The following is a 27,687-nucleotide window of genomic DNA, read 5'->3' on the forward strand; positions in this document are numbered from 1 at the left end:
CCTTAAAAAAATAACAGTGCTGTTTCACAGTTCTTGGTGTGGCCTAAAGGGCTCAAGTATGCACTGTGTGAGTTAATGTCAAACAGATACTTTGACAATAACTGGACCCATATCATATTTGGGGAGGTTCTCCCTCTCCCAACACAAAGAACCTTTGATCATACTATGCAATAATTGTAGCACATCAGGATAAGGAAGACTGGCAGGTGTGCAGCTGGACATTGCCCAGGCTGTGACCATCTTTAACAGGCTGAACTTCACCTCTTAACTTCAGTTCTTGATCTTGCTGCTTAGGGCTTGGGCTGTGACTCTGGAAATTCAAATTGCTGGTGAGAGTTCTTCCTCTGCTTTCTCAATTTTTCAGGTGCTTCTCTCTGCAGGATGATCTCCTCATCCCTCAATGTGGGAGTTGGGTGATACCCTGCTAAGAACAGCCTTATGAGAATAGAAGTCTCCTTCGGCTGGTACACCTTCCATTATTTCATACTTAGTGATTGTTTCTGTTATGGTGCTAGGTCCAATTCCTGTGATGTCTTTCTTGATCACTTGCAACTCTGTGTGTTGTGTTTTCACTCTTACTAATAAGAAAAGGTTTTCCAAGGATCACATCTTTTAAATGATACTTTGACTGACTCTATGTGCAGACAATCTTCAGTGCCCACTTCTATTTTAATAGAGTTGTTGGCATCAGGACAGGTAGCAAGCCAGTGAACAATAAGATCACACTCTTTCACCAAGTCTGTCAGCCTTCTCATGACCTTCACCTTAAGAGAATACCTTATATTGGCATCACATGGCTTTTCAAAACCTTAACTTCTGCTATGGCTCAGTTCTCTGGGTAAGGCTAATTCTTTGACTAGGTTTAGATTCATGAGTACTACTCTTGTCATCGAAAAGTTCAGTTTGACCTACAAATTCAATTCTCATTCCTTGATGCTCTAGCCTCTTTTCAGGCTGCTTAAAGGCTAGGTCTACCTTTCCTGAAATACTCTCCATTATAGAAGAGATAGGATTTATCTACTTTGCCATCTTCAGTTTTCATTTCTGCCATTTTCCTGGTTTCTCCCTCATTAAGGGCAACATTGAGCTTACAAATAGGACCCAAAAAAGCCTCCAAGAAAACTCAGTGTTACCACCACCAGGTCCCCTGTGTCACTCAGATTTCCCTCAGGAGAACTCTCAGCCTTGGAAATGGTTTTTGATGCCAACTCTTGATAAGATTTTGGTGCGAATGTGACTTATGACAGGTTTTGTGACATTCCCATTTTCCAGAGACTGTCCCTCTTCAGGATCTTGTCAGCTGTGGGACAGTCTGGTGTACCTTGTTTTCCCCAATAATCCTGGCACAGGTGCATTTACAAGATCCCAGAAGTAAGTTTTTAGATATTAGCTTAGGTAAAACAAACAAACAAACAAACAAAAAACCAACCAACAATGAAACAACAACAACAAAAGAATCTTTCTCCCAAAAACATGTCAATAACATTGACAGCAGATCCTTGCTGTCCAGCACTATACTCACAGATAAACAGCCACTCCACGAATTCAGCTGTGCCTGCTTGAAAAAGATCCTCACAGTTGGGCTTGTCGACAATTAGCATTCCCTTCTATCAGAGGGGATGGAGGAGGATCATGGGACCCTTATCTGAGTATCAGACTCTTCTCCCAACCAACTGTATGCAATTTTTTCCTAATTGCACAAAGCCTTGGTGTCTTCAAGAGAGGCTAGAGTATATTTGGGGAAGAGCAGAGACAGATGTCTCCAAGTGTGCAGCTATTAGGAAGCAATCCTCCATGCTGAGTCTCTCCTTTGGGATCTCCCACACTTCTGTAAGTAACCCCTCACCCATGATCTATAAGTAAGCCAACAAACTGTTTCCCTAGAATGGACTTAGGTATGTTGGTTTGCCATTGTGACCTTAGGAGGAGGGGTGACATTGTTTAAATCTCATCCAGGGAGGAATTTTGTCAACAATATCTTATCCTTTCCTTGTCCTGAGATCCTTCTGTCTATACTTCTGGTCAGGAATTAAGGCACAAGATGAGGAGTGGTCTCCCTTTAAGGCTGTTGAGAGATGGATATGCTTTTGAGAAGAGGCAAAGACAGAACACTGAGCATTTCTGCCGAGATGTACCAAATATTCTGCATCAGAAATGCCACCTCACTTTACTGTAAGTCCACACACACACACACACACACACACACACACCTTTTCTTAACAGGAAAAATACAGAATATTTCACAAGGAAATTATCTCATAGGAGGCCAATTTGTAAGTATTTTTCTAAAAATATCTCTATGGATAAAGTACTTAATATACAGGTATGAAGATATGAGTTCAATTCCCCAAACCTATGTTTAAAAAAAAGAAGTCAAATATGGTAGTATAAGCTTTTAATCAGCCTTGGGAAGGGAGATGTGGGATGAACCCCTTGGGCTCACTGGCCAGGCAGCCTAACCTAATTGGTGAGCTCTAGGCCAGTGAGAGTCCTTGTCTCAAAAAAGACCCCTCCCACCGCAAACACACACACACACACACACACACACACACACACACACACACACAAGGCTGGGCACAGGAAGTTGTCTTCTGGCCTCCACATGCATACTACACTCATTCCCTCATATGAATATGCACACACAGGCACATGTATGTATGCATGCACACACAAAATAGTTCATCACAATTTATCGTACATTTGCGAAAAAACTCCAAAACAATCCTATAAAGTACAAAGGGCATGCATAAGCAGCAATGTCTTATTTGTCCATGTCTCCTGCTATACTGTGAGTGGCTGAAGGTTAGACTCTTCAATCACTGTTCACTCAGGATCTAGTATGTCTGTGGCACACAGAACTTCCACAGGTATGTGCTAACTTAGAGAAGAGACCCCTCTCTTCAAGGGTGAGGAAACTGACAATCAGGCAAGAGCAGTGGCCTCTCTAAAGTCATGCTCTAGGCAAATGAGTAAGTGAGGGTTCCAACTTCAACCTTTGGGCTCCTGATCCCACTAACTTGCTGCTCAAGCACATGAGGAAATCCCACTTAGCAAAACCTGAAAGGAAATTTGGGATTGTAAGTGGAGTTTAATTTGTACTTTCCAAGTTTGTTTGTGACTGTGTTATTGGAAGAGTAAATACACAAAATTGGGGAAAGAGTCCTTAAGTGGAATTGGAGTTTGCTGTGAAAGTAAAGCTGGGGTCACAGACTTGTCCTGTACATGTCACTGGGCCTGGATTGATTCCATAGTCCCAATCATGTGCTTTTCCTGATGGCATGCAGCTGATCACACAAGCCAAGAGTGAGCCACTGCAGTCCCATCTCCAAAGTAACAAAGGTACATGGCTGGACCATGGTGCACTGCCAGCGTTAGCAACAATGCAGTTAGTGCTGTAACTTTGATGTTATTATGACAGGAGCCCAAATTATTTATTAGGTTGGGGAGTCAAGACAGAAGGCAGATGCACACTCTTTAACAATGATCTAGAAAAGATCTGAGTAAGATTTTTGTTCCCTAGTATTCCCATGTATCTCCCACCCGAATGTCTCTCACTAGCTAGGAAGATGAACACAGCAGTCCTGATTGCTCAGCAAATGGAACATGAGTCCATTGCTTGTTTTCTGAGCTCTGCCAATGGGGAGATCTCCCCTCAGTCTCTGCTGGTTGTTGTGAGTTAGTTAGCCCTCCATCCAACCCCAAGAGCCTGGGAGCTCCTTGTTGCAGCAAGTAACTGTCACCTTGCCAATCATTTTTAAAATTTATTATTTTTATTTATGTCTTTATGTGAATAGTTGAGTGTGTTGAGTGTGGGTATATACACATGCATGCAGCACTCTCAGAGGCCAGAATAGAGCATCAGATCTCCTAGACTTGGAGTTACAGATAGTTGTGAGCCACCATATGGGTGCGTGGAATTGAATCCAGGTCCTGCACAAGAGGAGGAAGTGGTTTTAACCCCTGTGCTATCTCTTCACCCCTTCCATCCATCATATATATATTCAATCAGGCCAATAAAAGTGCCACAGCAGAAAGCTTTTCTTCTAGAAGTTCCTACATAAATTTTAATTCTTGTGGGACCATTATACACAGAGGACCAGTGTTAAGAGCTCTTCTCCTAATAGCTTATTTGTTGTGAAATAATGGAGCGAAAGAATCAGTAGAGGCCACCCATCTGTTTCTCAGGTAGATGGCTCCTTTACCTCATCCTCAGAAAAGACCTGGTGGCATCCTTTCCTGAGGACCATTCTGTGGCTCTCCATTGCCTTCCAGAAGACACTGAGACACAAATACAGAGAAAGTGTTACTTATCTTCCAAAATTACAGAGGGTGATTTTACAAATCAAAACATTAGCTTAACTAGTGTGGGGAAAGAGTCCTTAAGTAGAATTGGAGTTTGCTGTGAGAGTAAAGCTGGGGTCACAGACTTGTCCTGTACATGTCACTGGCCTCTAGAAACCTGAAAACAAAATGTAGTTTTGAATGGACTGTGACACAGAAACTCAGTGCATAGCACACCACTAACAGCAAAATCGTTGTCTTTGAGAGGGAGTGAAATGCATGTCTTTATTTTTTTATTATTTTTTCTTATTTTACATATCGACCCCAGTTCCCTCTCCCTCACTCCCATGCCCCTCACCCTCCTCCCATTCCACTCCCCCCCCACTCCACAGGGAGGGTGATGCATTCCAGGAGGGATCATTAAAATCTGTCAAGTCATTCAGAGTAGGGACTAGGCCATCCCTCCTGTCTCTAGACTAAAGGAGTATCCCTCTGTGGGGAATGTGCTCCCAAAGTTGAAAGGTATGTCTTTAAATGCCATAGTTCTGAGGGCAGATGCTGTGTAAAAGCACCTCTACACATCTTCCCACTTAATCCACACAATCTGGAGACACCAACCCTGTCTATTTGGATAATATTTCCTCTTCTTTCTTTTCTTTAAACATTTTATTTAGTTGATGTTCATATGTGTGTGAGTGCATATGCATGTGCCATGATACACATGTGGGGGTCAGAGGACAACTTTCAAGTATCAGTTCTCTTCATGTGGGTCCTGGGGATTGAATTCAGATCTTGGGCTTGAGGATTTTAGCTTCTGGAGTTTTTATCTGCTGACCCAAGATAGACAATATTTCTAAATAATCAAATCCCCACATAGAGTTCCCAGCTTGATTGATGAAAAGAAAGGTCATGGATTAATGATCACATAAGCAGTTAAGAAGGTATTTAAAGTCAACTCATTTTGACTGAGGCATCTGAGTGGAACACAGTGGGAGCTACTGTTTGTACGACAACGAATCCTTGGATCCAGACCTCCATGTCCTCCCCCACACTTCAGTCATTGATCTTTCGGGTCCAAAGATGATGAATATTTGCTCAGAGAGAATTTGTTTAAGGGGAAAGTGTGTTGACCAAATGAAGCAAGGCTCTGCAGTACTTGTTTGTTCTATGATATCAAAGCCTTTTGACTGCTGACATTTGGCATGTTTTTGAAGGAAAACATTATAATCGATTTGCTTCAAAATAGTAACCAAAATATGCTCACACAAGTATTTTTCTGTAACTTTAAATATGTTCTATATTTGGTACATGGAAAATTGTAAGCAATATCTTGAAACTGGTCTGACCTGCTATCTTGAAACAGATTGACTGGACATTTTGTCTATGTTATTTGTATACTGTGATTTTTATTTTTGTTTTCTCCATTGATTTTATTCAGTTCAGTAAACATTTGATAAACATTTTAAACTTGGTATAATTTCAAAAATCCTCCTGTCTCAGCTCCCCTAGTGCTAAGATTACAGATATGTGCCACCACATTGGACTTACTAAACATTTTTTTAAGTGACTATGTACCTAGTACTGGGTCCTGGACACAGGAAGATTGAAGAGAAACAGTCCTGGAGCCCAAGACATATATTTCTCTTCTACTACTTAGCATTTTCCTGAACATGGTCTTGACAAATTTGATTAATGTACACAATTTCTGTCTTATCAAGTAACTAGGGTGAAATTGAAGCAGAGATGAGAACTAGCTGGTTGTTAAGTACCAGTCACTTCATTTGGCAAGTTGTTGTCAAAGGGATTAACTCAGTGACACGCCCTCCTTCTTGCAGTTAAACAAGGTCACAGAATTGGGGGTGGGCGGAAAAGGTGGTTTTGTGTGTATATAACCTACCTGCTTTGTCATAATAAGGCACGGAGGTCCCAGGGATTCCCAGTCAACTGTGGTGAGGTAGGGCTCTGAACACAAATCCCTGCTCTATCTCTTCCCTGTAGAATTGCTGTTGGTTTCCTTCGAGCACAGCAGGCAGGTCAGGGCCAGAAGTCTAGTTGAAAGGGGAACTGGGAGGTTGCTTTTGCATTTGTGTGAATGATAGAGAAAAGTAGAATGGAGTATTTTGTCAGAATATTTTACATCAAAAATAGGCTTCACCTGTAGTGAAACTTGGTGAGAAAGAAACTGAAGGAGATGAGAAGATTTCTAGAGTGTTATGGAATATGATACATTAATTAATGAGTGCATGAAATAAGTCTTAGTATATAGAAGCCCTACAACTTTTGGGCCATGTAAAGATGGTAATGAAAGTCTGAAAACTCTTCTATGGAAGAAGTGACAATCAGCTCTCAGCCTTAACTAGACCATCTATGTCATCACATGCACTCAAGGCTAAGGAAACATCAGGAAAGGGGGAGAAGGAACGTAAGAGACAAAGGATGGAGAGGAGTATTGTGTAAAGTGCAGACTTCTGAACATGACCTGGACTTTATACCCATTAACTCACAGCAGCTGTGGTTATCTGAGCATGATCCAGCACAGATGGAGGAGGGGCTCCCAAGCCCCCAACCCCACCTGATGGTTGTCCAAGCTCTAGTGCATGGCCCCTCAGCTATTCACATACAAACAGCACTAACTGGACTCAGTGGGTGAAGAAGGAGGTGGGGTGGAGAGATGAACTTGGAGGGGATTTGTAGAAAAGGGTTTGGGGGGAAGAATGAGAAAGACTGGATGTGATCAAAATACATTTATAAATGTATGGAATTTACATTTACATCAAAGGAAGTTTAACTCACATCAAAGAATAAATAGAAATAGTGTATACTAAAAATGACTTTCCTCTGAATGCAGGTTTTTTTTTTTTTTTTTTTTTTTTTTTTTTTGATTGAGTGGAATTGATCGAGACTCAATATATTGTCTTTATGTTTGGCAAGATGTCATGTCAGTAATTCCAACTCTCAAAAGTCTGAGACAGACCTGTATATAAAGATGGTGATGAAAGTCCAAGGCCAACTTGGGTTACAAGTTGACTTGGGATCCATAGTGAGACCCTGACTCAAAGTAAAAATAAGAAAGAGGGGGAAGGAGAGGGAAGAGGAGCGAAAGGAAGGGAAGGGTAGAAGGAGAAAGGGAAGGGAAGGGAGGGGAAGAAAGACAAAGGTTCTGGAAGATGACTCACATTCCAAGTTCACTCTGACTTATAACCAAATGCCTACTTTCCAGTTTACCTTGTGTAAGGTGGCTGTTTTACTCCTGTTGGCACCTGTAAATTCCTCCTTGGCAGGGAATCTTGGAATCTTAGAAAATACGGGCTGGAACAGGAAACTGGCTCCTGTATCAACTCCTCAAAATCTTATAACCAAATTTCTCCTTCTACTTAAAGACTACTCCCTCCAAAAAAGGAATCACTTCCATATTCTATCCCCAGGGGTTCTCCTTCCTGGTTCTAGATATATCTTCCTAAAATTGATGCCCAAAATTGAGTCCCATCTTGGGACTCTGTTTCATACTCCTCTTTCCTTAACCAGGTTTTCACCGTGTGTATCTTCTTTTGCTTTAGATGGTCCTGGTCCTCACATTTGTCTTCCAGATAAATCTTGTCCGTTCCTATCCCTTTCTGTATGTAATCAAGAAACCTTATGTTACTTAAAAACCAGTATCCTCATTCTCATCAGTTTGTCTTGTTGGAGATTCAGACATTGGCTTGACCGAGTTAACTTCGGGGACCTACCCATGGAAGGAACCAGTTCTCTGGTCATGATTTCACAGTCAGGGGAAGCAATGATGGAGATATTTTTCTTACTCTTGGGAGAGATTAGAATTCAGTGTTGAACTTGAATCCCCCAGAGTTAGAGACCTTGGGTTTTTACTTCTCTTCTACCACTTAGTAGGCATGGAACTTTCAGTAGGGAATTAACATCTTTGCTCTCAGTTTCCCCATTTGCATAAGAGATTATCATAATACCAACCTCACAGTCCAGCTCTGAGTAGCAAGTAAATTATACATTGTAGGACACTTAGTAACTACTATATGATGGTGTTCCTCTCTGTCAATACTTTTTCTAGATTTCCAACAGCCCTTTCTTTTATGACAACATCATGACACCAGAAGTTTCACAACACAGGTGAGTGGTTATAGTTTCGAATAACACCCTCTTGATGTATGATACAGGGCAGATGAGATTAAATAAGATAAGCTTGTTTCCTGTTGGCCCCATGGAGACACCACTCATCATGATGAGGCGCCACAGAAACCATTTCATAAGTATCATTCTGTGTTCTTTTAAATGATGGTCAGGCAAATGATGGCATGAAAGGAGGCACAAAAGAGACTCAGAACAATTACCAAGTGTATTACATTCACAGGTCCTAGAAAACGAGAGACATGGCATGCCATGTTGCCACAAAAAGGTCTTCTCTGGAAGAGTGACAAGGGATCTTAACAGCTGAGCCCTAACTCCAGCCCTGTGACTACATTTAAAGAAATGGGATTGGGGGGGGGGGGCTGAAGAGATGGCTCAGTGGTTAAGAGCACTGGCTGCTCTTCCAGAGGACCTGGACAGCTCACAGCTGTCTGTGACCCTCATTTCCCAGGGTGACCTGACTCCCATGACAAGACACTAATGCACATTAAAATAAAAATTAATAAAATAATAAAAGGAAGCATGTGTCTGTATGAAAATATTTGAAAGGAAGAAAGAAAGGAAGGAAGGAAGAAACAGAAAGAAAGGAATGGGCTTCCTGATATGTACCTGGAATGAGCAACCCTGGATGAGTTCTGACTTGTATCAAGGTATTTCCAGTTCCTCAATCCACACTTTCCTCCAGAATGCTTGCTACACCCTCTTCTGATGGACCAGTGAAATGCAACTTCAAGCCCTTGGTCAGCCTCCAATCTGTTCCTTGCTAGCAAAATAGCTCCCGACAAACAGTGCTGTTGGCAACACTTGTAGTCTTTCTCTCTTCTTTGACCCTCATCTCTGGTCTCTGGGTTTCCTCATATTCTATCCCTGTCCCCACGATCTTGAGAACTGCGAAGTCCTGGAATTTGATTCTGATCTCACATAGCAGCTGCCATACCACAGATTCTACCTCATATCTTTCCCCTGCAAATTTTCCTGTCTTTCTACCTCCATTTGTATGTGTGTATGTGGGTGGGGGAGTGATCCTTATAGTGTGAGTACAAGTATATGGAGGTGTGTCTTTGTGTGAAAGTACACATTTGCATGTATGTGCATGCCTGTGGAGGTCAGAGTGCTGTCCCTCAAGTATTGTTCCCAAGAAGCTGTCCATCATCTATTTATTTGTTTGTTTGTTTAGAGACAGCCTCTCACTACCATAGAACTTGTCAACTAGGCTAAACTGGCTGGCCAGTGAAATCCAGCAACCTGCCTGTCCCTGCCTTCCTAATGCTGGGGTTATAAACACACTCTACCATGTCTAGCTTTTTCGTGTGTGTGTGGGGGGGGGTAAATTCTGGGGTATGGCCTTCTCCCCAGCATTCACTTTCTCCATTTCTTGCTGACAATCCTCTTTTCTTGTTCTCCCAGTTTTAAAATCTTGGAGTTAATACTGGTAGAACTTTGTTCTCATGTTGGGTGAACTTCTGCTATAACTCAGTTTTACACCCTTTCCCTTACTTCATCAATGCAGTCTAGACCTTTTTGTTATGTGCATTAAGTATACATTGAAATAATCCAGCAGCTCCAAGATGTTTTAACATGGGACCCAAGTATCCTCTAGAAGGCCCATTGATGACTGTTAGTGGACTGACTTATCAAAGTTCTACTATTATGTATAGTATAAAATAGCATTCATGGGCTTTATAAATTAGGACCTTTGAGGGGTCATTGTTCAATATGCTATGACAATTGATGCCCCAAATTTGTGAAGAACCTCTGTCTTAACAATATTCTTCAACAACCCAGGAAATTATTCCTCAACCAGCACTCTTACCTGGCCAATCTCCTGCTAAATTTATGAGGACTTCATCTTGCTTATCAGATAAGCCCATATCTGTACCCATCCTTGAAGGTTCTTAGCCAAAAGACCCTAACTTATCTCTCTGATTCCATTTCTAGTCTCTTCCCAGCTGGGACATCCTAAGTCACTAATATACTGCACTTCCTAACTCTATACCCTCTACACCATTGCCAGGGGCTTCAGCTGGAACATTATCAATATCTCTCATCTCTCCAGCAAACACAGTGTATATGCACTATGAACAAATAAGTTGTCTTGTCTCCATTATTTGTCTAGCATTTGTTCTATTCTCTTTAGCTCATGGAGAAAGATTAAATCCAGGCTTTCCCACTTTCCAACTTGTTCAGTTAAAGAGTCTTCTGGTGGAACTAGCTATCTTCTAGTCTTGTCCTTCTCTAGTCCCATCCTCCACAATGTTGTAAGATTTAACTGTCCAGAATTTACTCTGCATCCTGTCTCCTGCTACCAATCTCCACTCTCAGATACCCACTACTGGTTGAATTGGTTTAAAGTTGGGGCTCACAGAATCAAACTGAGCCTAGTGTGGACAGTTGGGCCAGGTTTGCATGTAACTACACACACACCCACACACACACACACACACACACACACACACACACACCACAGACATTAAAAATAATAAAAATAATTTTTATTGAAAAATTTAAAATCGAGGAAATATAGGCCTCTTTAAGCAAAAGTAAAGTAAAAAAAATGAAACAGTCCTATGAACATATTTTACTAATTTAAAAAGAACAAGAATTGTGTAGTTAGTGCAAATGTGCCTGTGGAGATGTATTAGTGGTTAAAGTACATGTCATGAAGTATGGGGATCAGAATTTGGATCATATTTCCCAGAACCTATGTAAAGGTGGGACACCTATGTATGTACTTTCAACCTGAGAGAGCAGAGAAGTGGGGTCATACTGTGTCTTCATATCAGTGACCTCCGAATGTGATTGCAAACCCCCGGTCATTGAACAAGATGGAAGAGTGAATGAGGATGATTCTCAGCATCTAGTCTGAGCCTCCACATACATGTGCACCCATGGATGTGCCTGCTCACCCACACACATGCATAACACACACATGTAAAATTTGAACAAGAAAATGTAGACATACATACATATATACATACATACATACATATATATAGTTGGGCAATTTCAAATTGGTGATTTCAAGAAAAGTCAAGGGCAAAAGAAAAAAAAAATCCAAGGGGAAAAACTGACAATAAAGAATTCTGGGAAATATAGTAGCTTGAGGAGCTATGTTATGAAATCGCCCAATTCCTTATGAAATGAATGGAAATTAGATGTAAGGGTAAAAGTTCAATGGCAACCAGTCAAGGGGGAAAATAAAACCTCATACTTTAATTTTTTTTATTGGTAAGGGAGAAAACACACAGAAGCTTTGAGTCTGGGGCACTCCAGAATGGCACCCAGCCCTGCCCTACTCTAGGAAATCACTTTCTGGATCAAGGGAACGGAAGCCTGAAGACTCTCACTAATACCAAGTGTGTAAGACAAAGAGCAGCAGGTATGTGCAGACAGTTCTTGCTGCTTTTCACAAGCTTGGTGGTTTAAAAACAAAGTAACTTGTTTTCTTACAGTTCTGAGTTCCAAAATGTTATTTTCCCAAGACAAAATCAAGGTTTCTGCAGAGTGTTACTCCCTCTGGAGGACCCAAGAAACACTGAATTCCTTTCACCTGCCTCCTTTGACTCTTGGTTCCTTCCTCCACATTCAAAGCGCAGGGCTTCAACATTTGCTGTGATCATTAAGCCCTTCCCTATCTCCTCTGACTCCCCCTTATGAGGACCTTTTAAGAGCTGTGCTGGGTTTTTAGGACACCTTTTCCATCTCAAAATCCTTACCTTAATCACATCAGCAAAGCTCTTGTTTGCCACGTAAGGTAAAATACTTACAAGTGTGGGAATTAGATAGGGGCATCTTTGGGGACCATTCCACCTGCAAGGAAATCTAATGAGATTTCTGGGGAGAGAGCAAGCTGGCCTCTTCAAAAGCTGCATTCGACCTCAGCCAAGCTCTCTTTCGCCCTCATGTGGACAATTTTGCAAAAACTCAAAGTGGGTTAAATGCAGTTTCTTGCACTGAGGTCCTAGGACTAAAGGAAAAAAATGTGCATTAAAAAAAGAAAAGTCCACGGTTCAGCTCTGAAGTCATTTTTACACCCTAGAGATCAAGAATTTGAGGGCAAATGTTTTCAAGTGAAAATACAGTCAGTCAGAGAAGCAGAACTTAGTAAATGGGGGTGGGTGCGATCAACATGTACATACATGTATGAAACTGTCAACAAATAAACAAAAGAAAGAAACAATTTTTTAAAAAAGGACCAGGTTCAATGTCCAGCACACACACAGTAGATCACAGCTGTCTGTAACTCCATTTCCCGGCACTCTGGTGCCCTTTTCTGGCCTCTGAGGGATTCTGCACATCCATGGTACACACAAACTCATATAGGCACACACATGGATAAAAAGTAATAAATTAATTAATTTTAAAAAATTCACAAGTGGAGAGCAGAATAATGTCATTGCAGCCCTTACAAGTAAGTTAGAAATGTCAAGAAACAAATATGTCTGACCAAAACTCTAACTGGATGCACAGATAAGTCATGGTGAGTCACAATATACATATTTAAAACAGAGAAAATGCATAAAAGCAATTAGAAGGAAACTGAAAGGACAACCCAAAATAAGCCTGATTTCTGTGTGGATGGGAGAAAGCTCAAGAAATGAAACAGAAAGGAAAATTCAGAGGTACAGTTTTAAAAAGTCCCAAAATTAAGTGGAAAGCTGAACCTTCACATTGAAATGATAAACAGTACAACAATAAACTAAAATGACAAGAGGACAGTTCTAGATAGTGAAAGAATCATTCAAGCGAACCAAAAGAAACCTATTGACATTTGCATCTATAATATAAATACATAATCACCTATTTATATATGAAATTAATCTATGTCCTAAATTATGTAAGCATGCTTATGTAATCTATGTAAATGCACATGCAATTGATATAAATTAATTACATTTTCTATATACATTTAGGTGCATGTATATTTTTATTAATTAATTTATCTGTTTGTTTTCTTATGTATTTGTTATTTATTTATTTATTTGAGACAGTGTCTCACTATGAAACTAACTATGCAAACCAGGCTGACCCTCAAACTCACAGAGCTCCACCTGCCTCTGCCTTCTGAGTGCTGAGATTAAAGGCGTGTGCCATCATACTGGGCTATACACACACCTTTTTCTGAGGCAAATTCTTGATACGTATTGACCTCAAGTTTGTGATCCTCTTGCTTCTGCCTCCTGAATACTGGAATTACAGTATGAATTTTCATGCTTGGCTATTTCATTCATATTTATTATTACTCTTACTACTTTATGCATGTTTACCTGAACAACTGTATACACACACACACACATATATATACATACATATACATATGTATATATGTGACTACAGATATATAAATGTATCGTTAAATGTTGTGTGTATAAAGTAAATATTACAGACTGTGATACACACCATATTGGTAAATCATTACATGCTGTTTGAGCTCATTGAGAAATGGCTCTGGAAGCGGATTGGTCCTTCTCCTCCCATATTTCAAGCATGTTTGTTTCAAGTGCCCTTCCAGACCCCTTGTCTAGGGATGACCTGGATCCCCCTAACTCAATGACAGAGAAGGGAAAGAATAGCAAAACAGAACATCCTGTCCTTGAAAGCAGCTGGAAGACAAACCATTTCCAACAGAGGGAACTATTGTTTATCCCATGGTATGCAGGGGGCAACAGTGGAAAAGAAAAGTCAGGTCTTCAGCCATGGGGAGCTCATCCATGTGGGGTTAAAAAGCACCATAAATCAGGAAGTTCAGTCTATTGACTCAACTTCCCTAATTGGTTTCTACTGAATATTTGTAAGCCCTCACTTGATTTTAATAATGTTATCTTCCTGTTATTTGTTCTTTTTCTTGGAAGCCTCATCTAAGAGGACACGCTGCTTTCACAGACACTCTGGCCGTCTCAGTAGGGCTTTCTTAGTCAATTTCTGCTGGGTGTTTGGGGCATCCAATTTGATGTTGTTTTGCTGTCTGTTATCTATCTCTATTGGTCTACCTACCTGATGTTTGATATTTATTCTTTTACTTTTTGTTTACTATATACTCGATGAACTCACTCATCCAAAAGTATGTTCATTCTCCAAAACACACAAAAAACAGGTTTAGTGTAAGTGTCTTGTTTACTTTGTGTACTTTTGAAGGGAAAAAAACCAAAAGACAAAAACAAAACAAAACAACCTTCTTAAGATTAAGGGACTTCCCTTTTCTTAGTTGCTTTGTTTTTTCTCTTATACAGAATGGGTGTTGACATTTATTAAGTATTTCTTGTGTAGTTCCTGAGAAGCACATGATTTTTTTTCTTGGATATGCTCATAGTGTGTCTCTAATAATCTGATTTCCTAATTTTAAGAGGGTCTTGCTTTCCTGGAAGAGCTCATCTTATTCATGATTCTTTGGATTTGCCCTCTTGGGATTGTTACTATTGCATGTGTGATTTTTTTTTCAACAGTATTCACTAGTGAGGTTGATCTATATAGTCTCCCTCTTTAATAGTGTAGTTTTGGTATCAAGATTATGACAAGCTGAGAACATGAGTTATCTGTTTTCCAGGAAGAGTATCTGCCTTGAATGGTTGATGGAACTAATCACAGGCCAGAACCTTGACACAAAGCACTTTTACCACTCTGATAGATTTCTATTTCTATTTCTATTTCTATTTCTATTTCTATTTCTATTTCTATTTCTATTTCTACTTCTACTTCTACTTCTACTTCTATTTCTATTTCTATTTCTATTTCTATTTCTTCTTGGGTCAATTTGGGTAAAATTATATCTTCTATATAGGTATTGTTTAGCCTTACTTCTCAAATGTGTTGTAATAAAATTATTCACAATATCCCCTCATCTTTAAAACCTGCATCAACTGAAGGGACATAACTTTTTAAAAAATATTTTATGTTTGTTTTATATCTATGGGTGTTTTGCCTTGCTTTCCTGTCTGTGAACCACCTGCAGGGGAAGTTGGAAGAGGACTTCCTGGAGCTAGCGTTAAGTGGTTGGGAGCCTCCATGTGGGTTCTGGGAACTAAATCTGGACCCTTTGCAAATCTCAGGTCCTCTCAAAGAGTAGCAAGTGCTCTTAATGACTGAGCTATCTCTCCAGCCCAGGGTGTGTGTGTGTAGGGGGGGATACTTACCATTAAGACTGATGACCAAATTTGGTCCCTAGAACCCACATGATAAAAGCAGAGGACTAATGGTTGCTCAGTATCCTCTGACCTCCACATATGCACTGTGACACACCACCCCCAAAACACAAAATAAATAATAGTAATAATAATTTTAAATGAGTTTAAGAAACTCTAGATTATCCAGGGGCCATCTTTCTAAAACAATTAAAAAATTATTCACAGACTAAATGAAAATAAAATGGAAGGAAACCTGTAACTTATTTGGATAGAACATAAGCATACATTGGGAAAATCAACTAAAAGTTGATGCTTGGAAAAGACTAATTAGAATAGGCAAACTGTTGGTAGATGTAATAAAGAAAAAATATGTCAATAATAATAATAATAATAATAATAATAATAATAATAATAATAATAATAAAAGCTATCTCCCATAGCTGGAATTCTAGAATACCCCTGATTTGTGTGTGTTGCATGTTTCCTTGTGTTATAATTCAGAACAGAGCATGAAAAATGGTGTGAGATCAGGGTTAATGATGGAAGGGAGGCTCACAGAAGCGATGTCACCTCAAAAGGATATCTTCCTTCAGAAATAAGAGCTGCAAATGAAAATACTAGAGGGCAGTTGGGCCCTTGACCTCACTCTTCATAGCCAAACGTCTTCAAAGACAATCCTACTCCACTTCTCCCCACCCATTCACTCGGGCTCCCTGCACACTTTAGAAAGTTCCCCTTTAAAGATTACCAGTGACTTCTGAATCATCAGACCCTGTAGATTTTTCTTGATATTCACCCTTAGTCTTCCTGTAATGAGTCCATTCTATTTTTATAGATACCAATTTGAAATCAAATCATAGATCATATGGTTCATCCAAGGAGCATGCACACACAGTCCAGAGTCTCTCAGTGTGTTCAGAGAGGGGCACCCATCACCTCAGCTGATCTTAAAGCACACCACTAACCCTAAATAACACCTGTCTCCCCTAACTTCTGCCCTACAGTTGTCCCATCCCCCCTTTAGCCCTAGCCTAATCTCTTTTCTGTCTTTATACATTTATCTAATTCAGACTTTTTACATAAACAGACCCAATATAATGCATGGTCTTTTGTGACTTCTTTCTTTTAGGTCCTAAAAGTGGTTTTTAACCTTCCTGATGATGCAACCCTTTAATACAGTTCCTTACATTGTGGTGACCCCAACCATAAAATTATTTTCGTAACTATAATTTTGTAATTTTGCTTATTTTTATGAATCATAGTGTAAATATATGATATGCAGGATATTTGATATACTCTGCCCCATGAAAAATGTCCTTTGACCCCCAAAAGTTTTCAACCCACAGGTTGAGAACTGTTGTTTTAGGATGACTTCAAAGTTGATTTATGTTGTAGTTTGCAATCTTTTTAGTGACTGCGTGATATTCCGTAGCATCGCTATACCACATTGGCTTATCCACTCACCAGTCAACAGTCACATGAGTGAGTTTTACCTTTTGGCTGTTTCAAATCTTGCTATTTCATTCATCTTGAATATCTTCCTTATTTTGACTTTGATATCTATGGTGTTGTACCAGGCTTTTTCTTTTGGGCCACCAACCAGCTCCCAAATCATGACACAGACTTATTAGTTTTGAACGCTTCGCCTACCTTAGGCTTGTTTCTTGTTAGCTCTTCTAACTTAAATTAACCTGCTTCTCTTTATCTACCTTTTGCCTCTGGGCTTTTTACTATTCTTTCTGTATATCTTACTTTCACTGTTCTTATGTCTACTGGCTGGCAAACTGCCTGTCTTCTTGCTCCTGGTGTCTCCCTCCCTCTCTCCTCCTCCTCTCGTTCCTCTTCTCTTTCTGAGCCTAGAGTTCTCCTCCCATTTATTCTATCGGCCAGCCCCTCCTATCCATTCTCTGCCTAGCTATTGGCTGTTCAGCTCTTTATTAGACTAATAAGATACTTTAGGCAGGCAAGGTGAAACAGATGCAACACATCTTTATATAATTAAACACAGATCCTTAAATCATTAAACAAAAGTAACACACCTTTACATAATTAAAGTACTAATCTGCAACATAAACAAATGTAGTACATCTTTGACTGGTTAAAATAATATTCCACAATAGTGTGTTATCTTATTTTAATGCTTGTAATCACTTTGGGAGAGAAAAGAAGTGAAAGTCTTTCACAGTCCTCTTCATTACTCCGCCTCCGCCTCCGCCTCCCCCTTCTCCTCCTTTTTTCTTTTTGCTACGGCCTCAGGAATTCCTTTCACCCTAAAGAACCTTGGAATCCATTTTTTTTTCTGCATTTGCCCAGCTACCTATAAGTCAGGATGGCAATGACACAGAACACTTTCCTGGGATTTACTACTGGCTGCCTCATGTAATATAATAGTGTAAGCAGATTCCTGGGTGTGTGAAAGACAGCACTGATTTGCTCTAGCCTCCCCTCCTGCTAAACCAACGCCTTAGCTTCTCATCCAGACAAGCTCTGTCCTCCACAGCTATGTTTTGTTGTGATTTCCAAAATTTGCCCCAGACTTTCTGCCATCCCATCAGCCTTACCTACTCAGCCTGCCCCCTACACACACTCATTATCACTTAGTTCAATTCAAATTCCATCTTTATGATTCTCAGGTGGACAGCACTTTTCTCTTTAGGTTGTGCACGTGACTGCAAGTGATGACCTCTTCAGAGCCAGAGAAATAAGAAGTCAAGAGTCTAACAGCTGAACACATGTGAAAGTTCATTTTTGTTCTCTGCACTGTCTGCACTCCAAATACAACAGAATTTCGGAACATCTAATTTCTGAGATAATGCCAAGACACCTGCTTCAAGCTGCAAAATCACATGCTTTTGAATGAGCCTAATACATCCCACAGGTAAGGATGTCTAAGTCAGAGGCCAGAGAAATGGCTCTGTGGCAAAAAAGCACTTGCTGCTCTTCCAGAGTACTAGGGTTCAATTCCCAGCACCAACATGCTAGCTTACAGCAGCCTGAGACTGCAGTTCAGGAGATTTGATGCTGTCTTCTGACCTCCACAGGCTCCTACAGAAGGAGGTGTACTTACATATACACCCAAGAACACAGACACACACACACACACACACACATACATACATACACACACACTAAAGTGTTTATAATACTAATCATGCCCTTGTATCTACCTTCCCAAGAACATATTATTTTTAATAATTTGCATTAGAAAAAATGTGATTGTTTAGAAAGACAATATAGACTGTATTTTGGGGTAAAAAAATGTCTTCAGATATGTTTCTCTTCCAGTCCTGATTCCCATATTCTTTCTCATATGGAAAGTTCATGCAGTTTCAGTTACATAATAGATTGCTTCCTTTTTTGTAGCTGGAAACTTTGAGCTTCACCTGGCAAGCAGATGTTGCCCCCATGCTGCCTCCATATTCATTAGCCTGTAATGAATCTATTAATTGAATATGTTAAGTTTGACTAATTAGACAGAAGACATTTCTTCGGATTTAAAGGGTAATAATAAAAAATTTAAATTGCAACACCAAATCAAGCATTTAAGAGTTGATAAATGTGAACTGGAAAGTGCACAATTCCAATATAAATTAGTTAATCATCTCTGTTAATTTAGTAAAACACATTAGTGGAAAGGTCAGTCCATTTGAGGCTTGATCTGTTTTTCAGATATTAAATTTAAAATAGCAAAGCAAGAACACTATGAAATGAGAAGGCCCGGAACCCATGCTTCTGACCCAGAGGCTGAAGAGTGGTACCTCTATGACAAATATCAACATCCAGGCCCCCATCTGAATATTAAGCAATACCTTGAGACCATTTTGAATGTGTTCTAGTTTTCTCTCTGTTGTGATAAAACACTCTGATCAAAAATAACTGAAAAGGGAACAAAGTCTATTTGGCTTACACTCCCAGTTCACAGTCTATCACTGAAGGGAGTCTGGGCAGGAGTCGAAAAGAAATCAAGGAAGAATGCTGCTTACAGGCTCATTCCTGGGTTCAGGCCTAGCTAGCTTTCTTATGTAGTCCAGGGTCCCTTGCTCAGGAATGGGGCTGCCCATAATGGTCTGGGCCCTTCTACACCACTTAACAACATCAGCAGTGCCAATTTGATTGGGTAATCCCTCAATTGAGACTCCCTTTTCAGGTGACTCTAGGCTGTGTCAGGTTGACAAAGCCAACTGGACGGAGTAACTGAAGCCTGTGCAGTAAAGCCAGACAGTGATATGTTTTGTTTTGTTTTCTAACTCTCTACATGATTATCGTTGAACTGTTCTGTAAATGTCTGCTCCTGCTCCCAGTTAAGCAAGAGTAAGGTGGCCAAATATATACACATAAGAAAACTGACAATAATTGAGAAATGGCTGCTTTTCTGCTGTGAGTGAAATGCACTGGTTCCTCCTCTACTTCCTCTCTTTCCTCTCCAGCAAAGGGTCACCCACTTGAGATGACATCCTTTGGATTCAGGAAGTTGAAAGCAGTGTCACTCCCAGCATTTGCTTCTGGAAATCCCAGTTTATAAAGTTAATGCGATGGGTTACCTTTGCACTAGAAACGTGGCACAAGATGAGGCTACAGAGATGGTTGGTTCAGTCAGCACAGTACAGTGCTTGTGACCCCGAGTTCAGTCCTCAGAACCCATGTGAAAAGCTAGACATGGTGGGACATGCTTGTAACCCACATGCTGAAGAAGTAGAAACAAGAAGAATGTAGGGATCACTTACTGGCCACTGTGAGCTCCTGATGAGTGTTTTTAAAATAAGATTTGTCTGTTAGGTATACAGTGCTCTGTCTACGTGTATGCCTGCAGGCCAGAAGAGGACGCAAGATCTCATCACAGGTGGTCATGATCCACCATGTGGTTGCTGGTAATTGAACTCAGGACCTCTCTGGAAGAGTAGCCAGTGTTCTTAACCTCTGAACCATCTCTCCAGCCCCAAGTGGCTCTACCTTTTAAAAAAGTAGATCCCATGATTGTCCTCTGATCTACATTCAAGGGCACACACACATACACATACACACACACACAGAGAGAGAGAAAGAGAGAGAGAGAGAGAGAGAGAGAGAGAGAGAGAGAGAGAGCACTCGAGGAAAAAATTCACAGGAGTTTTCTATTGGACTTCATGTTGAAAAACCTGTCTTTATCTTTGGGGTTTATGTCTGTTCCTATAGTAATCAGAAATAAAAAGAAACCCATGGAAGGCCCTGCAGAAATAAATGAGGGACTTTTGTCTCTTCTTTTACAGTCATTCTACATTTCTCCTGCAGCTCTCCGGTGCTTTGCATATTTAATTACCATCATTCAAACTCACTACAGATACAGGACTAGGAACATCACACAGGTTTGTGTGTTCTTCATAAACTAGTATTTCCAGATTTATCAACAGTACCTAGGAATCACAGTTCCCAGAGGGACACATATATGCCTGAAACAAGATCCCTTGTTATTTGGTTCTGGTTGTCCAAACTGGATGCTCTGGTTTTTGCCCTGTGCCTTCCACACAAAAACTATAGTTGAGAAGTAGTTAACTTTCCTCCTCTGCTGCAAAGATAGCTAGCATCCCTCATTATCTTTTCAGTGATCCTACCCAGAATGGAACAGAGAACAAGGATTGTTCATTTCACCTTGTTTTCTAGTGGCTATGAATATGGGTCTCTATCCCAAACATTACCCATGTTTGCATGAGAATCTCTTATGCTCCAAAGATCCTCAGAATTGAATGCCTGCCTAAGCCCAGCACTTTGGGGGAGGAAATACATGCTGAGGAACAGAGGGAATCTATGGAAAGTGATGAGTGCAGACGGGTGGTGATATATTATTTATGATTTATTAAAGTTTGCCTGGGGATTCAGAAAGCAAAGTCAGCTACAACCTATAGAGGTCAGGAGGTGGTGGTACACATCTTTTAATCCCAGGGCTCAGGATTAAGAGGTAGACAACTCTCTGTCAGTTCAAGTCCACACTGAGCTACACAAGATTGATCCAGTCCTAAAGAGAAATAGTTCACACAAAGATGATCTCAGCACCTGGGATCACAGGCCTTTAATACCAGCACTAGAGGGCTATAAAAGATAGGAGCAGCGTCTTCAGTAGTCAGTATCAGGCATTCATTCTCCAGCCACACTGAGGAGAGGTTACAGTCTGAGGTTTGGCCGAGACAGGATCGCCTTTCATTCTGAGGTAGAGTTAGAGCTAGTGACCAGCTGCTTTGTTTTTCTGATCTTCAGCGTGAAGCTTGAACCCCAATATCAGTCTCTGGGTCTTTTATTTTTTGTGTCACAAAGACATCTATATAGAGGTGTGGGATTTTAAAATTCAAAAGAAAAATATAATAAACTCAGGAACATGAAAGAAGAAAAAAACTGAATTATATGCCAAGAACTTTAAATGGTTGAAAAAAAATCTATTAGAATTCCCTACCTGGGCTGGTAAGATGGCTCGGTGGGTGAAGGTGCCTGCTGCCAAGCCTGACTACCTGAGTTTGGTCCTGGAGCTCCACAATAAGTGTAAAATCTGCTAACCTGGCATAGTAGTAATAGTTGTGCCTAATCTGTGACCCACGCAACTCTATCTCTAAATTCTATGTGAGCATAACATTTTCTATGGCTTTAAAGATTCTTTTAATGCCAGTCTTTCTTCTAAACCAACTTCAGTCTAAAATATGAATCTCCAAGATGTTTTCCTGCAAACTAAATTCAGGTTAAATTTTAGTGAGATGTCTTAGTATCAGACAAAAACACAGAATGTTGAAGTTGTACCTATACACTTGCACATATGCGCTGTCAGCTGCAGAGGGCGCTGGTGCCTTTTTCCTTAGACCTGGCAGAAAGGATTATGAGCCTTTTAAGTATGGTTACCGATAAAGCATGGCACTCAACTGTATCTGCGGATCACTCACTGTAGAGTGTATATGAAGTAGAAATGGGTATTACAACAAACACAAATCTAGTTCCCCCTTTTAAAAACCATCTCCTGGGGTCCCTCAAACACAGAGAATCCCTTTCAAGAGGAAAGTATTGTGCTCTGTGGTAAACCAGAGTTTGGGAGTCATAACCAGTCAGTAACCCACTTCCTGCAGCTATGGATATCCCTTTCCATGGAATACAGTGACCAGAGGCCACATTAAGAAACGAGGGAGTTAATATCGAGAGAATTTTTATAGCTAATAAATGCCCCAATGTGGGCCTCTTCTTGGCATTAGGCGGAAGAGCTAATTAAATGGGTGTTTAGATGGCCAATAAAAAAGTTAATATTGATGTTAAATAAGTGCATTTATTTTATAGAATTTTCATAATGGGTCCAAAATACTTCATTAAATATTTCTGGGTAAAAATGGGTAAAGCTCTTTATAAAAGCGTTTGTTAATGAATTAAATGTATTTCACTCTAAATATACTCTGTGTCAAGCTTGTCTTGTTAGTTTTCAGGAAACATTTTGAATAAAGTGGCCAGGCACATCCCATTGGAGATGGATGAGACCATTAGGAGACACTTAGATCTGAAACGAGCTCTGAGATCATTCTGCATACAACCCAAGGCCCCCCTTTTAATATTTCAAACAACGTGCCTCTTTCAAATCATTAGACTTAGAGACATTTAAGGAACTGATTCGATTAACCCAGATGATAGAAATGCTATAACATGTGATTTATTTTTTTGAAGATAAATTATAGTGGCAGAATATCAGTTAGAAAAGGTAAGTGTCCAGCACCGTTAGTGATGGAAACAAGAAGGCCATTAAGCAGGTCATCTGACACTGAGACTGTTCCAGAACCTAGATGTGCAGCTATCATTGAAACAAAGGTTCCTTCCTGGAGAGGGATCTTTATTTCCCATTCGGGTTCCCTTGTTGATTTTGAAAGCATCGTTTTTAATAAATACTTGCATACTCTTAAAAGTGGCTAAATGCAGCCCAAATGGTTATGGTTTTATGCCTTAAAGTCGACCTTCACATAAAACACATGCCTTGAAATTACAAGGTTGCATTCTATTTTTCAGGTGAGGAAATTTGAGGCAAGGATTTATTTTTCTCCTCCACAACTCCAGGGTATTGGCTCCACTAGGCCTAATAAATTGTTTTCACGAGGAAATAGTGCACGCTATAGCTTAGGTTTCCTGGTGCAGGGGTTTCAAATGAGATGTATCCTAAACAAGAAATAAGTACAGATTGGAGAGGTCGAGTGGAGGAACACTGTACCGGTGGGGGAAATATGTTGTAACCAAATCAGGGTGAAAGAACAAAACTTAGAAATATGAACTTTCCATAATTATAAAATTTATGGAGGAATGAGATGATGCCAAAACAAAATAATAAAGAAAATGGAGGAAAGAATGAAAACATTGAGGAGAGATATGGAGAGGGTCCTTAGCACTGAGGAATGTGAGTCCTGAAGGTCTACAAATATAGCCTAAGCCGGGCAGTGGTGGCACATGCTTTTAATCACAGCACTTGGGAGGCAGGAGGCAAATGGATCTTTGTGAGTTTGAGGCCAGCCTGGTCTACAAAGTGAGCTCCAGGACAGCCAGGGCTACACAAAGAAATCCTGTCTCGAAAAACCGAAACAAAAGGGAAAGGAAGAAAGGAAAGAAAGGAAGGAAGAAGAAAGGAAGGAAGGAAGAGAAAGAAAAGACTAAAGAAATACTATGGCTATAATATTCGGTCCCCTGCTAAATTTTGTTCCCACCTTGAAGTAAAGAAGTTGGTCCTAATGTGGCTAGAATCTTGAGTTTAAGATGGGGGAGGTTATCCCATCTTAATCATGAAGGAAATAATTTGTAGAGATCCTTGAATGTAAACATGTATAGTAAAAGATGGGACAAGCATCAAAGCTTACCATCTCAAAGAACAAGTGTTCTTTACTCTGAAAAGGTAGGGAAGCGCCTCCATGTGTGGACGTGGTCAGCTATAGTCCATTTGCTCAGAGCAGACAATAGAAATGTGTTAGTTACAGTGACCCACTTTGTTTTAGTAACTGAGGAAGGCAGATGGAAAACAGAAGACTCAGGTCCTGTGTGTTGATCATTTCACTGTCTAATTACAAAGTGTCATGGGAAAGGAGCCATGAGGGAACAATTCAAACCAGCTGTCACTGAGCATGACCTGGGAGATGTCCAGAGATGTTAAGTCAAGACACACTCCCTTACTTTCCAAGATAGAAGTCAGTCTCTCTGTAATAAATGCAGATAATCCTATGACCCGTGGGTACTGTTCTTTCAAATTGGAGCTAGCAAGCAGGATATGGTGTCAGAAATGAAAACCCTGGCTTATGCTTGAGAAGACTACACCAGTGATTTCTAGTATGTGACCGTCCTTCCAGACCATGTTCAGCCATCAGGCCCAGCACAAGTTTCTCTGTTTTCCTTCTTCCTCAAAAGCTTCTGATGGCTTCTCAAGCACTGCGGTATCCACAAACTTGAACTTGTTTACTGTTCCTCCGGCCACATCTGATGCTCCCTAGAACATTCTCGGAAATCTCTGTTGAGGTGCCTTGCAATGCTCTCCCTGCCGTGTCCCTACCTCTACCTGTGTAGTTTCACTTCTCTAGTTATGAGCCGCTCAAAGGTCAGCTTCCCCAGATACTCAGCCCCTGCCTACCCTACCCGGAGCACCTAGGTCTTGTCCTCGATGCACCTTTCAGAGTATCCTTTTTATAGCCAGTGATCTACATATCTACAGGAAAGGCTGTGAGCTTACTGAGGAACAAGGCTCTACATTTAGTTTGAAAAGTGACCTCCAGCACTGTGCCCTGCCTAGAAGATGGGGAAATACCTTTGTGGGGAAATAGGCAGGGTGCAGGACACACCAACAACAAAACAATCATTTATTTGATGGTGCTTTTTCTCTTTTGTCACCAAATCCTCAGACCAACCCCCATCCCTCGTGTAAGGGAGGATGAACTTCTGATCCTCCTGCCTCCACCTCCCAAGTGAGTGTTGGGATGCTGGGGACTGCAGACATGCTTCACTACCTCAGCTCTATGTGTTTCTGGCAACTAAACCCAGAATTCTAGGCAAACACTCTACCAATGGAGCTACCTCTCCACCAAGTCCTTCTTCCTTAGTATCTTTTTAAAGAAAAAGCGATTCTCATGAGCATATTCTGTTATTAAGACACGATCTTTGGCCACAGATATGCTCCGTGAATGGAAATCTCTCAACCACCCAAATCGGGCTGTGCTGTTGCTCTATGAAGTACTCCACTCAGGTCACTTTAGGCAGATAATCTGAATTCTCAGAGCTGGAATCTTGTCTCACAAACTCAGTAAGACCACAGCATCCTTTCTGTCTGCATAGCATCTGAGCACCAGTCATTGGGCAGTTGTAGTTAATAAATGCATTTAAAGTCAATGTTTCCTGGTGAACAACGCGCAAAGAAATGATTCTGAGTCAAGGGGTTCTGAAAAATGACATGAGGTCAGAGTAAAGAGCTCAAGAGTTCAGAATCTTCCATGGAAAAATGGGAGGAAATAGCGTGGAGAAGGCTGTAAGGCTTTCACAAGGATGAGGCGGAAAGCCCTATAAAGGCCTTTCTATATGGGGCCCTAATATTAGTCCATTGATTCCCCCCAAGTCTATCATGTGGAGTGAGCTGTCCAGCTTCTTGATTGTCTTTTTGCCCATCTTTACTAACTAGAAGGCCGCTTGTTGGAAAGGAAGGAATGGAGATGGAAGCTCCACCTAGAGGTGGGACAGGATGGCAGTTTTACCAGGGCAACTGAAAAATCCCAAGTGTTTCCGAGTGTGGTGGGAATGAGGAGAGGAGAGGGCTGGAAGGAGAGCAGAGGGACCAGGAGCCACAACCCAAGGCAGAAGGATGAAGCCCGCGCCCTCAGGCAGAGCTAGGCCGCAGGGCCGGCAGAGGGCAGCAGTTGGGCGGGCGGAGAAGCCTGGCTGGGGCCAGCCGGCGTCGGCGGCTCCAGAAGATTCTCCTCGGGTGCGTGGGGGGGGGGGAGCATCTATCACCCCACCCCGTGGCCACGCGCCCTTCGCGCCACGTGGAGGGCCTCTCGGGCTGCTCCGGACCCCGGCGGGGGCGGGGGGAGAGCAGGGTGTGGAGGGGTGCGGGGTTCGGCGGGACCTGCGCTCGGCAGCCTCTTCACGGGGCCGGCCGGCCACTAGGCTCCCGGGACCGCTATCTCCGAGCCGGGTGCCGCGCGAGGCCGCACTCCGGCCGTCGAGGCCCCTGGGGTCGGCCCCCGGGGAGCCTGAGCGGCGGCCTTGACCGTGTGGGCGCGGGCGCCTGGCGGCCGTATGCAAATGCAGGCCGCGGCGGGGCGTCCTCATGGGCCGGCCCCCCGCGCCTGTGGGCCGCACGTCCAATAAGAAGCCGTCCCGTTTGACACCTGCCTATATACAGCGAGCGCGCCCCGGCCGCGCAGCGCCCCGCGCACACCCACCCGCGGCTGCCCATGACTTCCAGCGAGATCGCCATGCCCGGCGAGGTGAAGGCCGACCCCGCCGCGCTCATGGCCTCGCTGCAGCTCCTGCCCTCGCCCACGCCCAACCTCGAGATCAAGTACACCAAGGTAAAGCCGTCCGCGGACGCTTTCCAGAAGCTTCCTCGGGAGGTCTTCAGAGGCCAGGGGGCCCAGAGGTCGCCTGTCATCCCCGAGCCTCCGAGGGGACTGCGATGCGGGCTTCTGAAGTCCCGCCTCGGCTAGGGGAGCATCTCAGGGAACCGGTCCCGATCAGAAGGCAGTGCGGGGGTCGCCGTCAGCCGCGGACGGTGGTGACGACCTCGGGGCTGACTGGGGAGGTGGGGGTTCCTTAAAGCAGACTTGGGTCGAGTTCTGGGGTCCCCTGGGTCTCCTTAGGGCGGGCCGGGATCTGGTTCTGGAGTTCCCTAGATATCCCTAGGGCAGAACTAGGCTCGGTTCTGGGGTTCCTCGGATCTCAGAGCAGACTGGAGTCCGGTGCTGCGATCCCCCAAGTTATCTCAGAGTCCGGCTTTGGGGTCCCCCGGGTCTCCTCAGCCGGCCAGGGTCCGGCTTGGGGAGTGGTTCCCCTGGGTCTCCTCGGGGTGCGGTTCTCCCGAGCCATCAGTCTCAGAGCAGACTGGGGTTCCCCGGCAGGGTGGCATTGCAGCCCTGTGTCGCCCCGCGGTCCTCCGGGACCGGACTGCGCGGGACCAGCTTCGCTCAGAGCC

General features: G+C 42.1%; 1 protein-coding gene and 1 pseudogene across 1 annotated transcript in view; one reads left to right on the forward strand and one right to left on the reverse strand.

Annotated features, from left to right (window-relative positions):
- Positions 1–290: 290 nt before the first annotated feature.
- On the reverse strand, positions 291–26,825 carry LOC127231694 (vacuolar protein sorting-associated protein 26A-like; annotated as a pseudogene).
- The window catches only part of Aldh1a2 (aldehyde dehydrogenase 1 family member A2), a 78,190-nt gene continuing 77,161 nt past the window's right edge, over positions 26,659–27,687 (forward strand). The window contains exon 1 of the mRNA XM_051197911.1: positions 26,659–27,067. Coding sequence (XP_051053868.1) covers positions 26,951–27,067 — 117 coding nt within the window. The 5' untranslated portion in view covers positions 26,659–26,950. The remainder of the gene's footprint in view (positions 27,068–27,687) is intronic.

This window comes from Phodopus roborovskii, unplaced genomic scaffold, assembly GCF_943737965.1.
Source record: "Phodopus roborovskii unplaced genomic scaffold, PHOROB, whole genome shotgun sequence".
NCBI lineage: Eukaryota > Metazoa > Chordata > Mammalia > Rodentia > Cricetidae > Phodopus > Phodopus roborovskii.